Below are 20,469 nucleotides of genomic sequence, written 5' to 3'. Positions count from 1 at the left end.
CCTCATATTCCGTCTGGTAGCCTTGAACTGGGTGGCATGAGCTTCCATTTCTCCAACTTCCTGTAAAAATATTTTTCCCTTTTCTTCTATTCCTCACTGTGGCCCATCACCTCTCCTCACCTGTCTATCACCTCCTTCTGGTGCCCTTCCTCCTTCCCTTTCACCTAAGGTCAACTCTGTCTCCTCTCTTATCAGATTACTTCCTCTCTGGCCCTTTACCTTTCCCACCCACCTGGTTTCCCCCCATCACCCTCGAGTCTGTCCCCCACTTCCTCCACCTTTTTCTTCTGGCGTCTTCTCCCTTCCTTTCCAGTCCTGATGAAGGGTCTCGACCGGAAACATCAACAGTTGATGAACTTGCACAGATGCTGCCTGACCTGTTGAGTTCCCCCCGCATTTGTTGTGTGTTGCTTTGGACCCCCAGCACTTGCAGAATTTCTTGTGTTTAGGGCTTTTCTTGTGATGGACTGGGCTCTATCCGCTACTTCTCTGTTGCTGGCCTTAGGTGTTTCCCGACCAGGCCGTGATGATACTCGGGATACTCTCCACAAGTTGCTCCCCCACCATCCCACCACCACCTCAAGGGAGGTGACCTTAACAGGGACGCCCGAATCTTTGGACAAAAAAATAAAAATCGGGAACAAACTACAGGTATTCCAGTGTTTCCTCTCTCCCCGGCTGTGAAGCTCGCCACCTCAACAGGCAGAGCAACTCCTCCCTCCCCGAGCCTCCGCCCTCCGCCCCGCTGCTCGGCGCGGCTCAGAGCGAAGCGGGGCAGCAGCGATGGAGGAGTGCGGTCCGGTGCCGGGAGAAGCGGAGCTGCTGCGGGCTCTCGAGGACTTGTCGCAGGGTGGCCGGAGGATCCTGGCGGCGGCGAGGGCGGAGAGCGCCGGAGGTGCTGTTCCCGGGGGACGGGGCGGGGCGGGGCGGGACGGGACGGGACGGGAAGGGGGACGGAGAAAGAGGTGCTCAAACCTGAAACATGCGGCCGGCCCTGCATCAACATGTCGAGAGAGACGGTACCCCTTCTTCTCCCCTCCCCCACCCCATCTCCCCTTCCCTTTCAGTCGCCCCTTCTCTCCATCCCCCAACCTGATACTTTCCCCCGCTCTTTCCTCATTCCCACCGACATCCTCCGTCTCCCTGTCTTCACCCCAGCCTCCACTCCCTTCTTTCTGCCTGTCCCATTAACACTATCTTCCTTCTCCATCTGCATCCTATCTCCACACCTTTTCTCCACTTGTCCTCTCCTCCTCCTTGCTATGACCAGCTGGAAGGTGATAGGTGAAGCCAGGTGGTTGAGAAACTGCCCTCACCCACATCTCCTCCATTTCCTGGACATCCGCGCTCACCCCATCTTCCCACTGCTTTCACAGGGATACAATTCCCCTTGTCCACACCGACCACCCCATAAACACATCATCCTGCACAACTTGTGCATCTCCAAAGGGATTCTATCACTAAACATATCTTTTACCCCCCCCCAACTTTCTGCAGGGAACTCCCTCTACTTCCCTTGTCCGTTTGTCCCTCCCCACTAATCTTACTCCTGGCGCCCACCTCTTCAAGTGATGGAAATGCTACACCTGCCCATTTAGTGCCATCTGGCATTTTTTTTTACTTCCCCCTCCCTTCCTCCTCTTCCCCACTCTGATCCCTCCTCACCTGCCTTATCACTTCCCCTGCCTTTTCTCCCATGGTCCACTCTCCTCTCCTATTTTCTCCTCCAGCCCTTTACCTTTCCCACCCACCTGGCTTTACCCATCACTTTCAGCTCCCCCCCCACCTTTTTCTGGTGTTTTCCCACTTCCTTTCCACCCCTGAAGAAGGGTCTCAGCCCAAAGACGTCAGTTGTTTATTCATGTTGCCTGACCTGCTGAGTTCTTCGAGCGCTGCTGAGTGTTCTGCCTCGGGTTTCCAGCATCTGCAGGATCTTGTGTTGAGGAAATGTAAAGCACTGGTGACGGTTGTGAAGGGTGAAGAGCTGCAGAGCAGAGAGGGAGCGCCACCTAATGGTGATGCTGGCATAATTCCTCATTGAGAGTGCATTGGCAATAGTCATTACTGAAAGCTGATCCTTTGGTGTCCCTTGTTTACTTGCACACAGCAAATTTCTGTTGCGACATGTCAAGTTCAGGTGGCAGAAGAAACAAAAGTGAAAAAGTGACCCATTTGAGGCAGTGGAGTAACAAATAAATATCAAATCACAAACAACACACATCAAAGTTGCTGGTGAACGCAGCAGGCCGGGCAGCATCTCTAGGAAGAGGTACAGTCGACGTTTCAGGCCGAGACCCTTCGTCAGGACTAACTGAAGGAAGAACTAGTAAGAGATTTGAAAGTGGGAGAGGGAGGGGGAGATCCAAAATGATAGGAAAAGACAGGAGGGGGAGGGATGGAGCTTTAGTCCTGATGAAGGGTCTCGGCCTGAAACGTCGACTGTACCTCTTCCTAACATCACCTGGCCTGCTGCGTTCACCAGCAACTTTGATGTGTGTTGCTTGAATTTCCAGCATCTGCAGAATTCCTGTTGTTTGTGTTATCAAAACACAAACACAGGATTCTGCCAACGTTGGAGAAACTTCACAGGTCAGGCAGTATGAAATAAATAGACGATGTTTTATGCCGAGTCTCGTCATTAGGACTGACCTCATCCCCGAAATGCTAGCCGCATTGTGTGAATTGGTTTTCACACTTCAGCTAATTTTACTTTTTAAAGAAGTGACCAAATTTATGACGTCTTAGAACCAGCTCAGTTAGAAATAGGCTAAATATTCCTTGCCTTTGTGGTGTCACAGTGTTGTGGATTTTTAAACAGTGGTTCTGATGAAGGGTCTCAGCCAGAAATATCAGCTCTCCATTCCTCTCCATAGCTGCTGAGTTCATCCATGTGTGTTTTTTAATCCCACTTTTTATTAATTTGGAGATATAGGCTCTTCCAGCCCAATGAGCTACACCACCCAGCAACCCACCCTTTTAACACAAGGCTAATCACAGGACAATTTACATTGACCAATTAACCGACTGACCAGTGCGTCTTTGGACTTTGGGAGGAAACCGGAGCACCCGGAGGAAACCCGTGCGGTTCACGCCACTAACGCCTTTCAGGCGGCACCGGAATTCAACTCCCTGAGCTGTAATATCACCACGCTAACGGCAATGCTGCTGGCTCTTAAAGCGCCCCAAACCTTGTTGAACTTCTGTTACTAAACGCTATGCTCCTGTGGCATTTGTTTTTCAGAGAAGGTCCATGAATTTGTCTCCCAGAAGATAGGCTCTTTGGCTGAACTGATTCGGCTCTATGCAAACTTCTTCAACAAGTAAGTAACAGTCAGTTCCCTCGTACCAAAGCCGAGTTGTAAAGGAGAATAAAACCTAATATTTAGAGTACCATTCTTGCTTAGGATGTTTCAAGTTAAGACTGTATTGTAATACCCCACCCACCCCGCTCGGGGACTGTTTGCACCACTCCCATCAGGGAGGAGGCTGTGTAGCATCCACGTCAGGACCACCAGACTCAAAAACAGTTATTTTCCTCAAACAGTAAGGCTGTTCAATCCGCACCCCCGCCCACCCACCCCTCGACTCTATTGTGGCCTTTCAACATTTAATAGGTTTAATTGAGATGCCCCCTCATTCTTCTGAATTCCAGTGTGTATAGGCCCAGAGCCTTTGGAACACCACTCGCCACCAACAGGCAACCAGAAGAGGTTCCCTCTATTGTTACTCTTTGCCCTTGGCCAATCAGCCAATGCTTTATCTATGCTTGTATCTTTCCTGTAATACTGTGGGCCTGCTTGTTATTTTTTCAAAGAATTCCAACAGATTTGTCAGGCAAGATTTTCTCTCAAGGAAACCATGCTGACTTTGTTTTTATCATGTGCCTTCAAGTACTCCGAAACCACATCCTTAACAATCGACTCCAACATTGTCACAATCACTGAGGTCAGACTAACTGGTCTATAATTTCCTTTATTCTGCCTCTCTCCCTTCTTGAAGAGCAGAGTGACATTTGAAATTTTCCAGTCCTCCAACACCATGTCAAAATCCATTAATTCTTGAAAGATCATTACTAATGCCTCCACAATCCCTTCAGCTACCTCTTTCAGAACTTTGAGGTATATACCATCTGGTCCAGCCAGTTGACTTATCTACCTTAAGACCTTTCAGTTTCCCAAGAACCTTCTCCCTAGTAAAGACAACTTTACTCACTTTGGCTCCCCGAAACTCTCGAGCATCTAGCATACTGCTAGTGTCTTCTGCAGTGAAGACGGATGCAAAATACTTATTAATTTCATCTGCCATTTTCCTTGTACCCCATTACTACCCCTCCAGCGTCGTTTTCCAACAGTCTGATATCTGCTGTTACCTCTCTTTAACACTTCATAGATCTGAGGACATTTTTGGTATCCTCTTTAATATTATTGGCTAGCTTGCCTTCATATTCCATCTTTTCCTTCTTTATGACTTTTTCTAGTTTCCTTGTTGGTTTTTAAAAGCTTCCCAATACTCTTAACTTCCCACCAATTTGTGCTCTATTATTTGCCCTCTCTTTGGCTTTTATGTTGGCTTTGACTTCTCTCGTTAGCCACAGTTGCATCTTCCTGCCTTTAGAATACTTCTTATTTGAGATGTATCTATCCTGCACCTTATGAATTGCTCCTGGAGACTCCAGCCATTGCTGCTCTGCTGTTATTTATCCCTTCCATTAGTTTTCCCTTCCATTCAATTTTGGCCAGCTCCTCTGTAATTCCCTTTACTCCACTGTAATCCTGATGCATCTGATTTTAACCCTCCTTCTCAAATGCAGGGTGAGTTCTATTATATTACATATTATATAGAACTCAGTGCTTCCTAAGGATTCCTTTACCTTAAGCTCTCTAATCAATTCTGGTTCATTGCACAACACCCAATCCGAAATAGCTGATCTCCTAATGGACTCAACCACAAACTGCTCTAAAGAGCCATCTCATAGGCATTCTACAAATTCCCCCTCTTGGGATCCAGCACCAACCCGATTTTTCCGAATCTGCATGCATATCAAAATTCCCCCATAACAATTGTAACATTGCCCTTTTGACAGGCATTTTCTATCTTCCATTGTACATTATGCTTCTATAAAACCCAATTCTTTTGTGTTTTTGTATTTACTGTGAATACCCACAAGAAAATTAATCTCAGGGTTGTATATGGTAACATAAATGTCCTTTGATAATAAATTTACTTTGAACTTAGCACTTTGAAATACATATTTACGCCCACAATCTTAGAAATTTCCAGACAGCTTTACAGCTTTAATATATAGTGCCTATAAAAAGTATTCCCCCCCCCCCGGGAAGTTGTTATGTTTTATTGTTTTACAACATTGAATCACAGTGGATTTCATTTGGCTTGTTTAACACTGATCAACAGAAAACACTCTTGCGTGTCAAAGTGAGAACAAATTTCTTCAAATTGGACTAAATTTATTATAATTATTAAATGCAAAGTAATTGATTGCATAATTACTCACCCCCTTCATGTCAGTAGATGCACCTTTGGCAGCAATTACAGCCTTGAGTCTGTGTGGATAGGTCTCTATCAGCTTTGTACGTCTGGGCACTGCAATTTTTCCCCATTCTTCTTTACAAAACAGCTCAAGCTCTGCCAGATTGCATGGAGGTTATGAGTGTACAGATCTTTTCAAGTCCAGCCACAAATTCTCAATTGGATTGAGGTCTGGACTCTGACTTGGCCACTCCAAGACATTAACTTTGTTTTTTTTTGTGTAGCTTTGGCTTTATGCTTGGGGTCATTGTCCTGCTGGAAAACAAATCTTCTCCCAAGTCGCAGTTCTCTTGCAGACTGCATCAGGTTTTCCTCCAGGATTTCCCTGTATTTTGCTGCATTCATTTTCCCCTTTACCTTCAGAAGTCTTCCAGGGCCTGTGGCAATGAAGCATCCCCACAGCATGATGTTGCCGCGCCGTGCTTTACGGTAGGGATGGTGCGTTTTTGATGATGTGCAGTGTTTGGCTTACGCCAAACATAGCATTTAGTCTGATGGCCAAAAAGCTCAATTTTGTGACTAAGAAAACCCCAACTAAGGCGAAGTAATTGAGTATCTAAGTCACAAATACGAGGAAATCTGCAGATGCTGGAATTTCAAGCAACACACATAAAAGTTGCTGGTGAACGCAGCAGGCCAGGCAGCATCTCTAGGAAGAGGTACAGGCCCAAAACTTCGACCTGCCTGGCCTGCTGCGTTCACCAGCAACTTTTATGTGAATATCTAAGTCAAACTATTTAATAAAAACCTCAATAGATTAAAAAATCAGCCTGGTTATTTTTTTCTGTTAGAGCTAATCAAGACATTTTTCTTCCCCCTTGAAGTTTACATGTGCAGAAGCAAAGTGATACTGAAGATCTGTTCAAAAGGTTTTACCAGTAAGTATCTCAGGTTGAGCAGTTATATTTAATTGTGTAAATCTCTGAGTGTTAGAGTGTGTTTTGTTTCTGTAGGACCATTGAGAATGTAAAACGTAGGATCAGGGGGCACAGCATCAGAATAAAAGGATGTTGCTTTAAAACAGAAGATGAGGAGTTTCTTTGGCCAGAGGGTGGGGATTCTGTGGAATTCATTGCCACAGACAGCTGTTGAGGCCAAGTCACTGGGTGTATTGACAGGGTCAGGATTGGTAAGGGGGCAAAGGGCTTACAGAGTGAAGATGAGCGAATAGGGTGGACAAAGAATTGGGAATTATTTAATGGTAGAGAAGGCTTGATGTGCCAAATGGCCTAATTATGCTCCTATACTATGTCTTGTAGCAACAGGAGATCTTTCAGACTCTCAAAACATTTTCACAATCCAGAGAGATCATGTCTGACCTGCATCTTACTTCCTTCCACCTGCCTTGGTGCCATAACTCTTGATGCTTTGTATATCCCTCTCCCCTCTTCCTCCACCCGCCCCCCCCCCCCATTAATCTGTTGTAGAGATCAGATGGCTTTCAATTTGGGATGGGGGAGGAATAAATTCAAAAACCCTTTGGGCCGCTAAACCGGTACATTTATTTGTATCCAACAGCTCTGTCTCTGTACAGGATCAGGTCGAGGACTTATTGGAGTTTGAGGTAATTCTGCTTATTACATTCTATGTTACTCAAGTCATGAACATAGTTTGTATGTAGAGTTATGTGTATTTTTCTACGTAACATCTCACTAGAGTTACAGATATCAAGGTGATCCTAACTCCAGTCGTGTGGAAGGTGTTTTCCATGCCTAAGCCCTAGATCAACTTCACTGGAGAGTAAAATTTGTATGAAGAGGATGAATTCAGTGTTCAGTGCTGGTTTACCCAGAGGCAGATTGGGTTAAAATTACACAGTGCTGCCCCCACTTGACTTTTGCTTCAATTGAAGATTTTTTTCTGAGTGCCAAGGCCATGGTCAGGCTAGTGTTGACATTGTAGCCACTGATTGGTGGTATGGGCACAAAGTCCGTAAACACTGGATCAAAGGAGGGAGCTGTCTGCATTTTTTGTCAGTGCCTGGATTCTCCTGGTCATGTTTAATGTTGGTACAAAATCTATTTCCACTAACATTAAACTTGTAAACTGGCCCATCCCACAGCAGAACAGCTGTTGGCAGCTGCCGGTGACAAATGAAACTACAGTGCTGACACGGGAGTGTAATGGTTAGCGCTGTGCGTTTTACTGCGCCAGACGTCGGAAGATTGCTTGCTAATGATTCTTCCCAGAAGGATGTGGATTTCAATGTCCTAAAGAGGATGGATTTGGGTTGGGTGGATTTTAAACCGGCTTCCAACCTCACTTCTGGATTTAGCGGAGGTGGACGTCCCGGGCGGTACAGCACCAGCGATCTGGCTTCAATCCCCGCCACCACCAGCTGTGAGGAGTTTGTACTTTCTCCTCGGGACCGTGTGGGTTTTCTCCAAGTGCTCCAGTTTCCCCCCACGTTCCAAAGACAAACAATTAGGGTTAGTGAACTGTGGGCAGAATGGTGGTATTTGAGGGCTGCCACCAGCACATTGTCAGACTGTGTCATTGCCGCAAACGACGCGTTTCACCAAATGATTTCACGTGTGACAAATTAAGTTGCTCTTTAATCTTTAGGTGGAGTGGAATGATTTCCTTGGTGATGTGGATAGCCGAATGAAGGCTCATTCTTTCCAAGCCCAGCTGACAATGGGGACACAGGTGCCTAGAGGCCTTGTGCTCACTGATGTAAGAACTGAAAGGTAAATGATTGTACATACTCAATGCCATGAGGTAACAATCCCAGATATACTCCAGGTAAACTGGCTCAGTAGCTGCCTAAAGATCCCGTTCATAACTTGGCAAGCTGAGTTACAACAAACAACTAAGGCAACCTGCTGGAAGAACTCGGCAGGCTGAGCGGAATCTGTGGGTGGAAAGGATTTGTCCGGGAATTTGACCTGAAATGTCGACAATTTGTTTTTTTTCCCCACAGCTGCTGCCCAACCTGCTGAGTTCTTCCAGCAGGTCTTTGTTGCTCCAGGTTCCAGCATCTATGCCTCTTGTGTTTCATGCTATTAATTAGTTGTTGAAGAAGATTACATATTCGAAACTATACTCATAGGTATAATATCTTTTCGTGATTTATTCTTGGATAACTGTTTTATGTCTTTTGATCAACTCTCTAATAAATATAACTTACCCAGATCTCACTTTTTTAGATATTTACAGATTAGAAACTTTTTAATTACTGTCTCTCCTAATTTTCCACACCCATATCCAATGGACACTTTGGAAAAAATCTTAGACTTAAATCTTTCTCAGAAAGGTGTAATAGCAATTGTATATAATATAATTATGAATTTATGTCCTGATGCCTCTAATAAAATTAAAGCTGACTGGGAAAGAGAACTTGAGATTAATATACCGACTGAAAAATGGGAAAAAATTCTTCAGTTGGTGAATTCATCCTCTGTATGTGCTAAGCATAGGTTGATACAGTTTAAAGTAGTTCACAGGGCTCATATGTCCAAAGATAAACTATCTCGTTATTACTCTTATATTAATCCAATATGTGACAGATGCCAGTCTGAGATTGCTTCTTTAACTCACATGTTTTGGTCATGTCCCTTGTTGGAGAAATATTGGAAAGATATTTTTGATATTATTTCAACGGTCCTAAATCTAGACTTACAACCTCATCCAATTACAGCTATCTTTGGATTACCAATGATAGACTCAAATAATTTAACCTCTTCATCACGAAGGATGATTGCATTTCTTACTTTAGTAGCTAGAAGGTCAATCTTGTTGAATTGGAAAGAGATCAACCCTCCTACAGTATTTCATTGGTTTTCACAAACTATGCTGTGTCTGAATTTGGAGAAAATTAGAAGTGCAGTTTATGACCCTTCTATTAAGTTTGAAAAAATTTGGAGGCCATTTATTCAGCATTTTCATTTGATGTAATTTGATCATTTCCAAACTTGTTTTATCTCTCTGTACTGTTGTTGGAGGGGAATGGAATCGTCGACGCTGAGGTTTTCTTCTTTTCCATTTTTAAGTTGTTAGTTTTGCCCAAGTCTTTTAGTTTAGTTTTTTTTTCTTTTGGGATGGGTTTTTTTTTCTTTTTTTTGTCTTTTTCCTTTTTTTTTGCTTTATATTATCCGTGATCAGTTCTACATGTATGGGAGTTTTGATAATTTCCACTATTTGGTTTTGCAATTACTCTTTTTTTAAATGTAACAATACATCTTATATTATCTGTATTATTGCTATGTTTTGTTTCTATATTTTGAAATTAATAAAAAGATTGAAAAAGAAAGAAAGAAAACTATACTCACGCAATCACAAATGTGAGTAGGCCATTCAGCCCTTTGCAGCCTCCTAGCCCCATAATCACACCTTTCCAATTAGCTCTAACACTCCATCAGCCCATCACTTCAGTCCTTCTGCCCTTGTGGGAGGGGCACGTATTATGGGAATAGGTTGAGCGAGCTCAGGCTTTTCAACTTGGATTAGTAAGAGGTAACTTGATAGAGGTCTATATGATATTAAGAGGCATAGAGTGGACAAGCAGTGATTCCCCCCCCCCCCCAAGGGCTAGTACAAGGGGCATAATTTTAAAGTGATTGCAGGAAAGTAGGGGAGTGTCAGAGGTAGGTTTTTATTACATGGAGAGTTAAGTGTACAAGGAACGCCAGGGATGGTGGTAGATGCAGATGTGTGAGAGACATTTGAGAGAATCTTAGGTCATTGATGAAAGGGAAATGGAGGGCTACGTGGGAGGAAACGGTTAGATTGATCTCGGAGTAGGCTAAGGTGTCGGCACAACACTGTGGGCCGAGGGCCTGTCCTACACTGTACTGTTCTAATCCCTCCATTGATCCTTTCCCCACTGCTCCCTTGAGGTGCTCTGTCGTATGAATGTGGTCTTTTCCTGCAGAATGAACTCCCTCTGAATAAAGTTAAGTCCAGTGCTGTGTGGGTTAAGCAGGCTGGGTTTCTAATCTCTCCTCATTCCGGTTTGCATTTCAGAGAAATTCAACTGGGTGAGTTGCTGCAGGATGAGAAGAAGCTGCTGCTGGTCCTGCTCAGGCACTTTGCCTGACTCCCGTGACGAGATCACCTGGCAGAGCTGCAGGCACGCCAGGTACGGCTCCTCTTCCTCGTAGCCTTCCCACTGAATCCTTCAGATCAACTTAAGGCTGTGCACCGTGTTAAGTTCTCTGGCTATTTCTAACAGAGGCAACCTCAAAGTTAGATCAGTTGTATTAATATGGGTCCTGTGAATTTTGCTTCGTGGTGTTTTTTTTTCCGTTGAGTCTATTGGTGGTGTAGTTATTGAGAGGTTGTTGTGTTTCACACAGAGCTGCCTGGATGCTGTGCCCCTGAAGGTCTTGCTGGTCGCGTTTGGGTGTCGGGATGGAGCTGTTCAGTGGCTTCAGGAGACTAACTGCCCCTATGACATGTTGCTGGATCCCAGTCGGCAGGTGACTTGCACTTTTGAGTGTTTTCATTGGGTCCCCAAATAGATACGGTGATCCTAAGCTGCGGGTAATTTGACCCACCAAGCCAGTGCCGACCCGTTTAGAGTTTCCCAAATTGCTCCCCACTTCATATTCCGCCTTCAACCTGACGGCATGAACACCAATCTCCCTAACTTCCGGTAATTGCTTTCCCTCCCCCTTTTCCATACAACCATATAACAATTACAGCACAGAAACAGGCCATCTCAGCCCTTCTAGTCCGTGCTGAACTCTTACTCTCACCCAGTCCCACTGACTTGCACTCAGCCCATAACCCTCCATTCCTTTCCTGTCCTTTCTCCATTTTCCATTCTGGCTCCCCTCTCTTCACTTTCCTCTGATGCCCCTCATCCTTCCCTTTCTCTCATGGTCCACTCGCCTCTCCTATCAGCTATTCTACCCATCATCTCCGAGCTCACTTCATCCTGCCTCCCCCTCACCTGGTCTCACCAAGCACCCACCAGCCTGTCCTCTTCCCCCTCCCTCCACCTTCTTTTTCAGGCTCCCGTCCCCTTCCATTCCAGTTCTGATGAAGGGTCTCCGCCCAAAACACCGACTCTTTATTCCCCTCCATAGAATATGGGTGGATTTGAACAGGAAATCAAATTTTATTATATTAAAATAGCGAGTTAGCACTGAGTCAAAATGGGCATCTTGTCTGTGTCTTTTCCAGTTGTACCATGCGTTTGGATTGGGAGTGTCCATTCAGAAGGTCTGGAATATCGATGTGATTACTTATTATGCTGAACAAATAGTCAGCAATCGACTCTTACCAAGTAGCACACACCCCGATGATGTGCACCAGGTTAGTTCAGTGCTTGTTATTAACCAACCAGGTAAAGAGTTCATTCACACCTCCATCCCACTCTCCAGAATATACTTGATGTTTTAAATCGGCGTTTGAAAAATGATATCACCTTTCAAGAGGCATGGGATCCAGGGAATCTTGGCTGCGTGGATTTAGAACTGGCTTGCCCACAGGAAGCAAAGGGTGACAATCGATGGGACCTATTCTGCCTGGAGGTCTGTGACTTGTGGTATTCCATGGGGATCTGCTCTGGGACCCCTGCAGTTTGTGGAAAATGGACAAATTGGTTTGCAGATAGTGTAAAAGGCTACTGTAGGTTACAACAGGATATTGACAGGGCTGGGCTGAGAAGTGGCAGATGGAGTTCTGTTCACAAAAGTGTGAAGTGGTTCACTTTGGAAGGCAGAGTACGCTGTTAATGGCAGGATTCTTAGCAGTGCGGAGGAACGGAGCGATCCTCCAAAGCTGCCATGCGGGTTGATAGGGTTGTTGAGAAGGTGTCTGGTGTGTTGGTCTTAATTAGTTGGGCAACTGAGTTCAAGAACCATGACTACCTGGATGAGAGAGCATGTCTTACGAGGTTAGGTTAAGTGAGAAGGGGCTCTTCTCTTTAGAGCGAAGGAGGGTGAGAGGAGACTTGATAGAGGTGTACAAGATGACAAGAAGCATAGACATGGAATGAAAAGCCAGAGACTTTTTCCCTGGTGGAAATAGTTAATAGAAGGGGGCATAATTTTAAGGTGATTGTTGGGAAGTATAGGGAGGTTTTTTTTACACAGAGAGTGATAGATGTGCATGGAACACACTGCCAGGGGTGGTATTAGAGGCAGTTACGTTAGTGACATTTATGAGACTCTTAGATAGACATATGAATGAATGATAGAAAAACGGAGGGCTATGAGAGAGAGAAGGGTTAGATTAACCTTGGAGTAGGTTAGAGGTCAACGAAGGTCCTGGACTGTGCTGTACTCTTCTGTTTTCTTTCATTGAGAACTTGGTGTCACTTTGGTTGAATACTTTTACTCCCCGTGCCCAACTGCAATGAGAACGAAGCATCATCTGCTTTCATTTGCAATCAGGGCAGAGGGTCCACCGCAGTCCTGTGGGGGCACTTTATAATTGTACTTCAGATTGACAGGCATTATAGAGCCTCCCCAAACTGCCACCTGGTTCAGGTAGCATGGCTGTTAGTGTAACGCTTTACAGTAGCAGCAATCTCCAACTGAGGTTCAATTCCCACTGGAATTTGTACGTTCTCAACGTGACCGTGTGGCTTTCCTCGTGCCCCCGTTTCTTCCCACATTCCAAAATCGTCGAGTTAGGGTGAGTGAGTTATGGACACATTGCTGTCGGAAAGCGTGGTGACACATGGGCAGCCACCAGCACGGCCTTTGTGTTGGTCATTGACACAAACAACACATTTCACTCTGTTTCAATGTACATGTGACATAACTGATCTTTAATCACTCTTAAATTGAGAAGGGTCTTTCTTTATTCTTCTCCCCAACAGCTTGGTGGTGACTTTGGATTGGATCAACAAGGGACCATCATTTTCTTCCACCCAAGTGCCAAACCAACTGATCGACCTAACGTGGCAGAAATACTGAAAGCCATGAGATAAAGCAGTTTCTGTAGAGTGTGAGAAGTTGCAGGAAGGGAAAAATCTTCAGCTGTAGTTTTAGTAACGTTGATTCTATATTCCTGTTCTTTGCTAAACTAATCTATGCAATTCAACATAACATGCAAATGAAAAGTGACAAGTCTAATGCCTTAACACAGTAAGAGTTCTGCTTTCTCCATTGACTTGTTTGGCTCTAAATGGGAACGGGAGCTCCACGGATATTCAAGAGAAGCTTGTGTGTAGAATTGAATATTGAGCATTAAAGCACAGTGCAGGTTCATCTGCCCACCATGTTGTGACAACCTTTTAACCCATTCTAAAATCGATCTAACCCCTCTCTTCCCCATAGCCCTCCTATTTTCCATCATTCACAGGCCTATCCTAGAAATTCTTAAATGTCTAATGTATCTGCCTCTATTACTGCCCCTGGCGGGGCATTTCATGCACCTGCCACTCTCTGTATTAGAGGACTTGTCTTGACATCCCCCTTTACTTTCCTCCAATCACTTTAAAATTATGCTCCATCATGTTAGCCATTTCCACCTTGGGGGAGAAAAGTCTGTACACGATCTATGCGTCTTTTCATTTTGTATGCCTCTATCAATTTATCTCATCCTCCTTTGCTCCAGAGAGAAGGGCCCTAGTTCGTTCAACCTATCTGCAGAACAGAATTGGATTGACTTTGTTTCCTCAGTAACTGGGCAAGAAGGGATCACCTGCTCACAGGTTATGGTGGAATATCAATTGGGTGTTTTTGGTGCGGTAAGGCTGGGGTTGGCGAGGCAACATCACACATCTGGAGTGATCATCTGTCCCTTAATGTGAAATGGCTGGGGTGAATTGGAATTAAGTATCTTCAGTAACGCACCTAAAATGCTGGAGAAACTCAGCTGGCCAGGCAGCATTTTAGCTGTTACTCTGATTTCCAACATCTGCAGATTTTCTCTTGTTTGTGAAGTATCTTCAGAATATTTCTTTTGTTTTACATCCAGAGGTTTTAAGAGGAAGATATATGCTTCCAGAAAAATAAATTTAGGACATGACCGTCTTAGAGGCAGATCCTTCAGCCCATCTAGTCTGTACTGAACTCTTTTTCTGCCTAGACCCATCTACCCACACCCAAACCCCTCTCATCCAAGCTTCTCTTCAATGCTACAGTTGAGCCCCCATCCACACTCCTGCCACCGTCTGGATGAAGATGTTCTCCCTCAGGTTCCCCTTAAATATTTCACCCTTCATCCTTAACCTATGACCTCTTGTTCTGTTCTCTCTGTGTGCTAGAATCACACTGGGAAAGGATGAGTTAAATTTTCTTTCGATTGGCGTTGAGAAGTTTGGGTTTTTTTCCTCCTTGTAATTGTCAGGGTCTGAGTGTGTTTGGTGGGAGGTAGAGAGCAGTGAGAAGGGGGGCCAGGTCTCAGCCTGTTTTATGTGGATGACAGTGGTGCTGTCACTCAGACTATCTGAATGGCACCACTCGATGTAACTATAGAACAGACAGAGACCTCGCCTTTAAACAGAGCGTCATCTTGAAGGTGCGCGGGTTGTGAAGGATGGAATTATTTTTTCAAATGAAAATCGAATACAACGAATTTGGGTGCAGCAAACCAACTTCTGTAATGGTCAATGAAACTTTCTCTGCAAGGCAATAAACACCTCTGTATGGGATAGAGATGTGGCTCATTCTTTAGTTTGTATTTAAAGTCATCCATTTAGGACGTGGAAGTCTCTCACACTGTTGTTCTCCCTCTTGTCATCTCTCCCACCCACACATCTCTCCTCTCTCTCGCTGGTATACAGCTCCCAGTGATATTGTGGTACCTACAGGCACAACACTCGGTACCTCCACTACCAGGCTCTTTAAGCTCTGAGGGCCTGAAGGTAGAGAAGTCCCCTGGTCCTGATGGGATGCATCCCAGGGTGCTGAAGGAATTGGCGGAGGTTATAGTACAGCGGTCCCCAACCACCGGGCCGCGAGGAAACGATATGAGTCGGCTGCACCTTTCCTCATTCGCTGTCACGCCCACTGTTGAACCTGAACGCACGTGAGGTCATCAGTCGGTCATTAACCTACAACTACTTGATGAGTAAAAAACAAACGTCGCTTGAGAGTTTCTTTGGAAGAGACAGTAGAGGACATAAAAGGCCTAACGATGATGATAACGCAGAGACAGCTGAGGACGAGACTGCAAAAAAAAAATGCTTCTTTCAACAGAAACTACGACAAGTCATACATAAAATATGGCTTAATTGCGACCGGTGACTTGCACGCTCCAAGCCCCGTGTGTGATATGTGGAGACAAATGGTCTAATGAGGCAATGAAGCCCTCAGAACTGCTTCAGCACCTTGAGTCCAAGCACCCTGCACTTAAAGACAAACCCGCTGGAGTTTCTTGAGCGGAGTAAACTTGAGCAAGCGGGACAGAAGGAAGTGCTGAGAGACACCACCTCCACAAATGCTGCTGCTCTGAGAGCATCGTACTTAGTGGCTAGCTGTATTGCTAAGGCTAAGAAGCCTTTCACTGTTGGTGAAGAATTGATTCTGCCTGCTGCCAAGGACATGTGTCGTGAACTGTTGGGAGAAGCTGCAGCTAACAAGATGGCACAGGTTTCTCTTTCAGCTACCACAGTTTCAAGGAAAATCGATGACATAGCGGAGGACATCGAAGCACAGCTGTTGGAACGGCTTAACGAGTCTGGTTTCACTACCCGAGTCAAAGAGGTTGCTCCTGAATGCCAGTCTGCACACTGTGTCACACCCAGGGAAATGCTGGCTAGCCGAAAAATGTCACCTGATCTTAACAGCGTATTGAGTGATGTTATTGAAGTTATCAATCACATCAAAGCAAAAGCTCTTAACTCTGTTTGAGCAGCTTTACAAAGCACAAACACCTCTTTCACACTGAAGTCAGGTGGCTATCAAGGGGGAGAGCCCTGGCCAGGGTTTTTGAGTTAAGACAGCAGCTACAGAGATTTCTTTCAGGAAAAAAGTCACCACTGGCAGCACACTTCAGTGACGAGGAGTGGATAGCAAAACTCTCTTATCTGTGTGACATCTTCAACTGCTCAGTGAACTCAATTTGTCACTTCAGGGAAAAATGACAACTGTCTTCAAGTTGGCAGATAAAGTGTCTGCTTTCAAAGCCAAACTGGAACTGTGAGGACGGCGAGTGGACAGGAGCATATCTGACATATTCCCAAAATTAGCTGGGAATTTGGGAGAGACTGAGGCTCACAGCTGGTGCACGAACACCTATCTTCGCTGTTGACAGAATTCGATCGTTACTTCTCAACCGCAAATGGCCCAAGACGTGCAAAGGAATGGGTCCGTGACCCATTTGTGAATGTCCCTGGTGAATCATCCATGCCAGCGCGGGAAGAAGATCAACTTCTTGAGCTTGCAAATGACGGTGGGCTGAAAAGTTTGTTTGACATAACATCTCTGCCGGCATTCTGGATCAAAGTCAAGGCTCAATATCATGAGATAGCTATGAAAGCACTGAAAACTTTGCTTCCATTTCCAACATCATATCTCTGCGAAGCAGAGTTTTCTGCAATGAATGCAACGAAAACTAAATTGCGGAATAGTCTGGACATAAGGAACCCCCTCTTGACTTATAATTGACTTATCGCTAAATTCATGTGAGGAAAATATGTGCTGTGTTTTTAATATTAAATTCGTTAGATAAATCCTTTTAGAAGCAAAATTAAGTGTATTAGCCAGTGATAAGTGACTTATCACCTTTATTCCGGTCCTGATTAACACCCCCCCGCCCCCGGGTCGTGGCCGGTCCGCAAGAATATTATCAATATTAAACCGGTCCGCAGTGCAAAAAAGGTTGGGGTCCCCGTTATAGTAGACACGTTGGTAATCATTTATCAAAACTCTGTAGACTTTGGGCAGGTCCCAGCGGATTGGATTACAGCAAATGTCACACCGCTTTTTAAAAAAGGATGTAGACAAAAGACAGGCAATTATAGGCCAGTTAGCTTAACATCTGTAGCTGGGAAAATGCTTGCAGCTGTCATTAAGGAAGAAATAGTGAAACATTTAGAAAGGAGTGGTTCTATTTACAGATGCAGCATGGATTCAGAAAGGGCAGGTCCTGTTTGACAAACTTACTGGAGTTGTTTGAGGACATAATGAGTGCAGTGGATAGAGGGGAACAAGTGGATGTCGTAGACTAGGATTTCCAGAAGGCGTTCGATAAGGTGCCGCACAAGAGACTTGTAAATAAGATATGGATGCATGGAGACGGAGGAAGTGTATTGGCATGGATAGTGGATTGGTTAACCAATAGAAGGCAGAGAGTTTCTCTGGTTGGTAGTCTGTGGTGAGTGGGGTACTGCAGGGGTTGGTGTTGGGCCCACAGCTGTTTACCATTTACATTGATGATTTGGAAGAGGGGACAGAGTGTAGCATAGCAAAATTTGCTGATGACACTAAACTGAGTGGAAAAACAAATTGTACAGAGGATGTGGAGAGGTATATAGATAGGTTAAGTGAGTAGGCCAAGGTCTGGCAGATGGAATATAATTTAGAAACAGTTAAGATAGGTTTTTACATAGTAGGGGAATTAAGGGTTCTGGGGAAAAGGCAGGTAAATGGAGCTGAGTTTACGGACAGATCAGCCATGATCTTATTGAATGGTGGGGCAGGCTCGATGGGCCGGATGGCCTACTCCTGCTCCTATTTCTTATGTTCTTATGTGTATGCATCTAGAGGTTGAAAATATTATGACAGCCACCAATTCAATCAAAAGGGAACAGGAGAAAAATCTTTACTTTGAGGAGAGTATTATCAGACAGTGGTGGGGGAAAATAGCAGAGATGTGTTTAAGAGAACACAATATTCTTGTTTATTTAAAATCTATCCTGAGCTTTGTGTTTAAGATTTCCACCGGTGACTATAAACATTTAGAAAATAGAAATTATCCACGAAACATCCCAGTCCCTGGGATGAGTTGAAGTGTGTCCAATACAAGAAGTATCCAGAAGGGTGATGAACTTAGAGCATGGGTCAGTACATGGGACTATGATGCTGCCAATGCAGAGACTGGCCTGTCACAAGGGCAGCAACGGTTGCTGAATGTTCCAGGGTTTAGATGTGGGAGTGGGGGGAGGGAGGTTAGAGGTGGGGGGTGGCATTGCTATCACAGCTACAGTCTGGAATCAAATGACCTTGCCTAGTCTCACCGATGTAGAGGAGGCCGCAGCGGGAGTACCAGACACAAATTCTCAAAGCAATAACCCGAGTCCCGGTTATATGGGTCTCGGCTCGAACCGTCGACTGTTTATTCCCGTCCGCGGATGCTGCCTGACCGGCTGAGTCCCAGCAGCATTTTGTGTGTGCTCCCTGTGTGGAGCTTGGAAAATGAAGATCCAAGGGTCATACAGAACAGTTGGAAGGGGGGTGCAGTGTGTTTGCGCTGAATGTTGATGAAACCGAAATACGATCTTGCCGTGTCTCCGGTTATTTTGGGTGCGCGGCCGGCCGAGCTTCCCTCACAGCCCATTGGCCGTGGAGCGAGTTCAATGCCTCCGGACAGCCCAGTGAGAGTGCGAGAGGAGGGTGGAGTTGGAGTGACCCTCCAGCCCGCTATTAGTTTCACCTCGGGCACTGTCGGCACGCAATGCTGCTGCGGTTCGGGGTGGTGGTGACGCTGGCTGACCACGATGCCCAGCTGTTCGTGTGCGGGTCGAGGCCGGAGCTGGGGCACTGGGATCCGCAGCGAGCGGTGCCGATGCAGCCGGCGAGCAGCGCAGTGAACGAGCCTTCCTTCTGGTGTGGCGAGGTGGTGCTGCAAGAGCGCTGCGCCGAGAGGTTCTGGTTCAAATTCGGCAAGCGGATCCGTGGCCAGTTCATCTGGGAAGGTGAGGGACACGGGACTGACCGGCGCCCGGCGCCCCACGATCACTAGACTGACCACTGTCTCCGGACACTGACTTCCGGGGCGCCGGGTGCTGATTGGACGTGAGTGTTGTCTGTCACTGGGCGATGGCAACTCTGGCTATTGCTCCTGACCGTAGGCTTTGGTGCAGATTGCTGGTGGGTACCTTCACTGGCATCGGCTCCATGGGCACTGTCGCTGGGTGCAGCCTATCGGGGAGCTTAGAGACTCTCACTGACCATCGACTTTTCTCTGGATACGGTCTCTGAGCATTCACGCTGTATACTGTGAACACCCTGTCACTGAACACCGTCATGGGGCATTGACTGTCACTGTGCACTGACTGACTGCCTCTGAACCATCCTTAGTGGTAACTGACACTGGAGAGTGACTGCCTCTGGACACTGTCACTGGGCAGTATTGCCATGCACCAGCTTGATCTGGGCATATAATGAACTATTCTGGTGCTGGATCACTGGGCATAGATTATCACTGCACATTGATTGCTACCAGCTAACTGTCGCAAGCCACTGGCTGACACTGGGCATTGGATTAGACCATCACTGCACTTACTGCAACTGGGTGCACTCACTGGGTGTTGATTGGCTGGAGGCACTGTTATGGGACTCTGCCTCTGGGGCAGAGATGGACACTGGCCAATTTTGTAGCATACAGATTGGCACTGACCACAGTGAATGGACATAATCTGTTGTTAGATGCTGTCGCTGGGCACTTGGCATTAAACTCTGGCATAGACTGCCACTGAGCAGGGACTGGTCTTGGGCACTGGGAATGGACAGTGCACGAGTCACTGATTAATGATGGCAATGGACTGCATATTGACTCAACATTGACCCTGCTGATAAGCACTAATTAATACTGAGAACATTGTCACACAGAGCTTGGCAGGGTTCAGGTGAGGGGAAACACAGAAACCTGCAGCTGATATTGATTGCCAGCGACCCGCTGCTGTCTGTAAGGAGTTTGTATGTTCTCCCTGAGACTGTACTGGATTCCTCTGGATGTTCCAGTTTCGTCCCACAAAGACGGCTGGGTTAGTAGGTTAATCAGTCGCAGGGGTGCAGTTGGGTGTCATGGTCTCGTTGTGCTACTGTACTGTATCCCTAAAAAAAATGCCACAGGGTA

The 20,469-nt window shown here is 45.7% G+C and overlaps 2 protein-coding genes across 3 annotated transcripts in view; both read left to right on the top strand.

The window, feature by feature from the left end:
• Positions 1-749: 749 nt before the first annotated feature.
• selenol (selenoprotein L) lies at positions 750-15,094 on the top strand. The gene is made up of 9 exons (XM_072278146.1): positions 750-895; positions 3,242-3,320; positions 6,372-6,425; positions 7,066-7,111; positions 8,113-8,237; positions 10,513-10,627; positions 10,845-10,967; positions 11,677-11,808; positions 13,322-15,094. The coding sequence occupies exons 1-6, from the start codon at positions 784-786 to the stop codon at positions 10,583-10,585; spliced, it is 489 nt and encodes a 162-aa protein (XP_072134247.1). The 5' UTR covers positions 750-783; the 3' UTR covers positions 10,586-10,627; positions 10,845-10,967; positions 11,677-11,808; positions 13,322-15,094.
• Positions 15,095-19,056: 3,962 nt separating this feature from the next.
• The window catches only part of epm2a (EPM2A glucan phosphatase, laforin), a 35,353-nt gene continuing 33,940 nt past the window's right edge, over positions 19,057-20,469 (top strand). For both annotated transcript variants that reach the window (XM_072250831.1, XM_072250822.1), the window contains exon 1: positions 19,057-19,306. In XM_072250831.1, coding sequence (XP_072106932.1) covers positions 19,066-19,306 — 241 coding nt within the window. In that variant the 5' untranslated portion in view covers positions 19,057-19,065. The remainder of the gene's footprint in view (positions 19,307-20,469) is intronic.

This window comes from Mobula birostris, chromosome 2, assembly GCF_030028105.1.
Source record: "Mobula birostris isolate sMobBir1 chromosome 2, sMobBir1.hap1, whole genome shotgun sequence".
In the NCBI taxonomy this organism is placed as follows: Eukaryota; Metazoa; Chordata; class Chondrichthyes; order Myliobatiformes; family Myliobatidae; genus Mobula; species Mobula birostris.
Note: the sequence above shows the minus strand (reverse complement) of the source record. Positions and strands in the feature narration are given on the sequence as shown.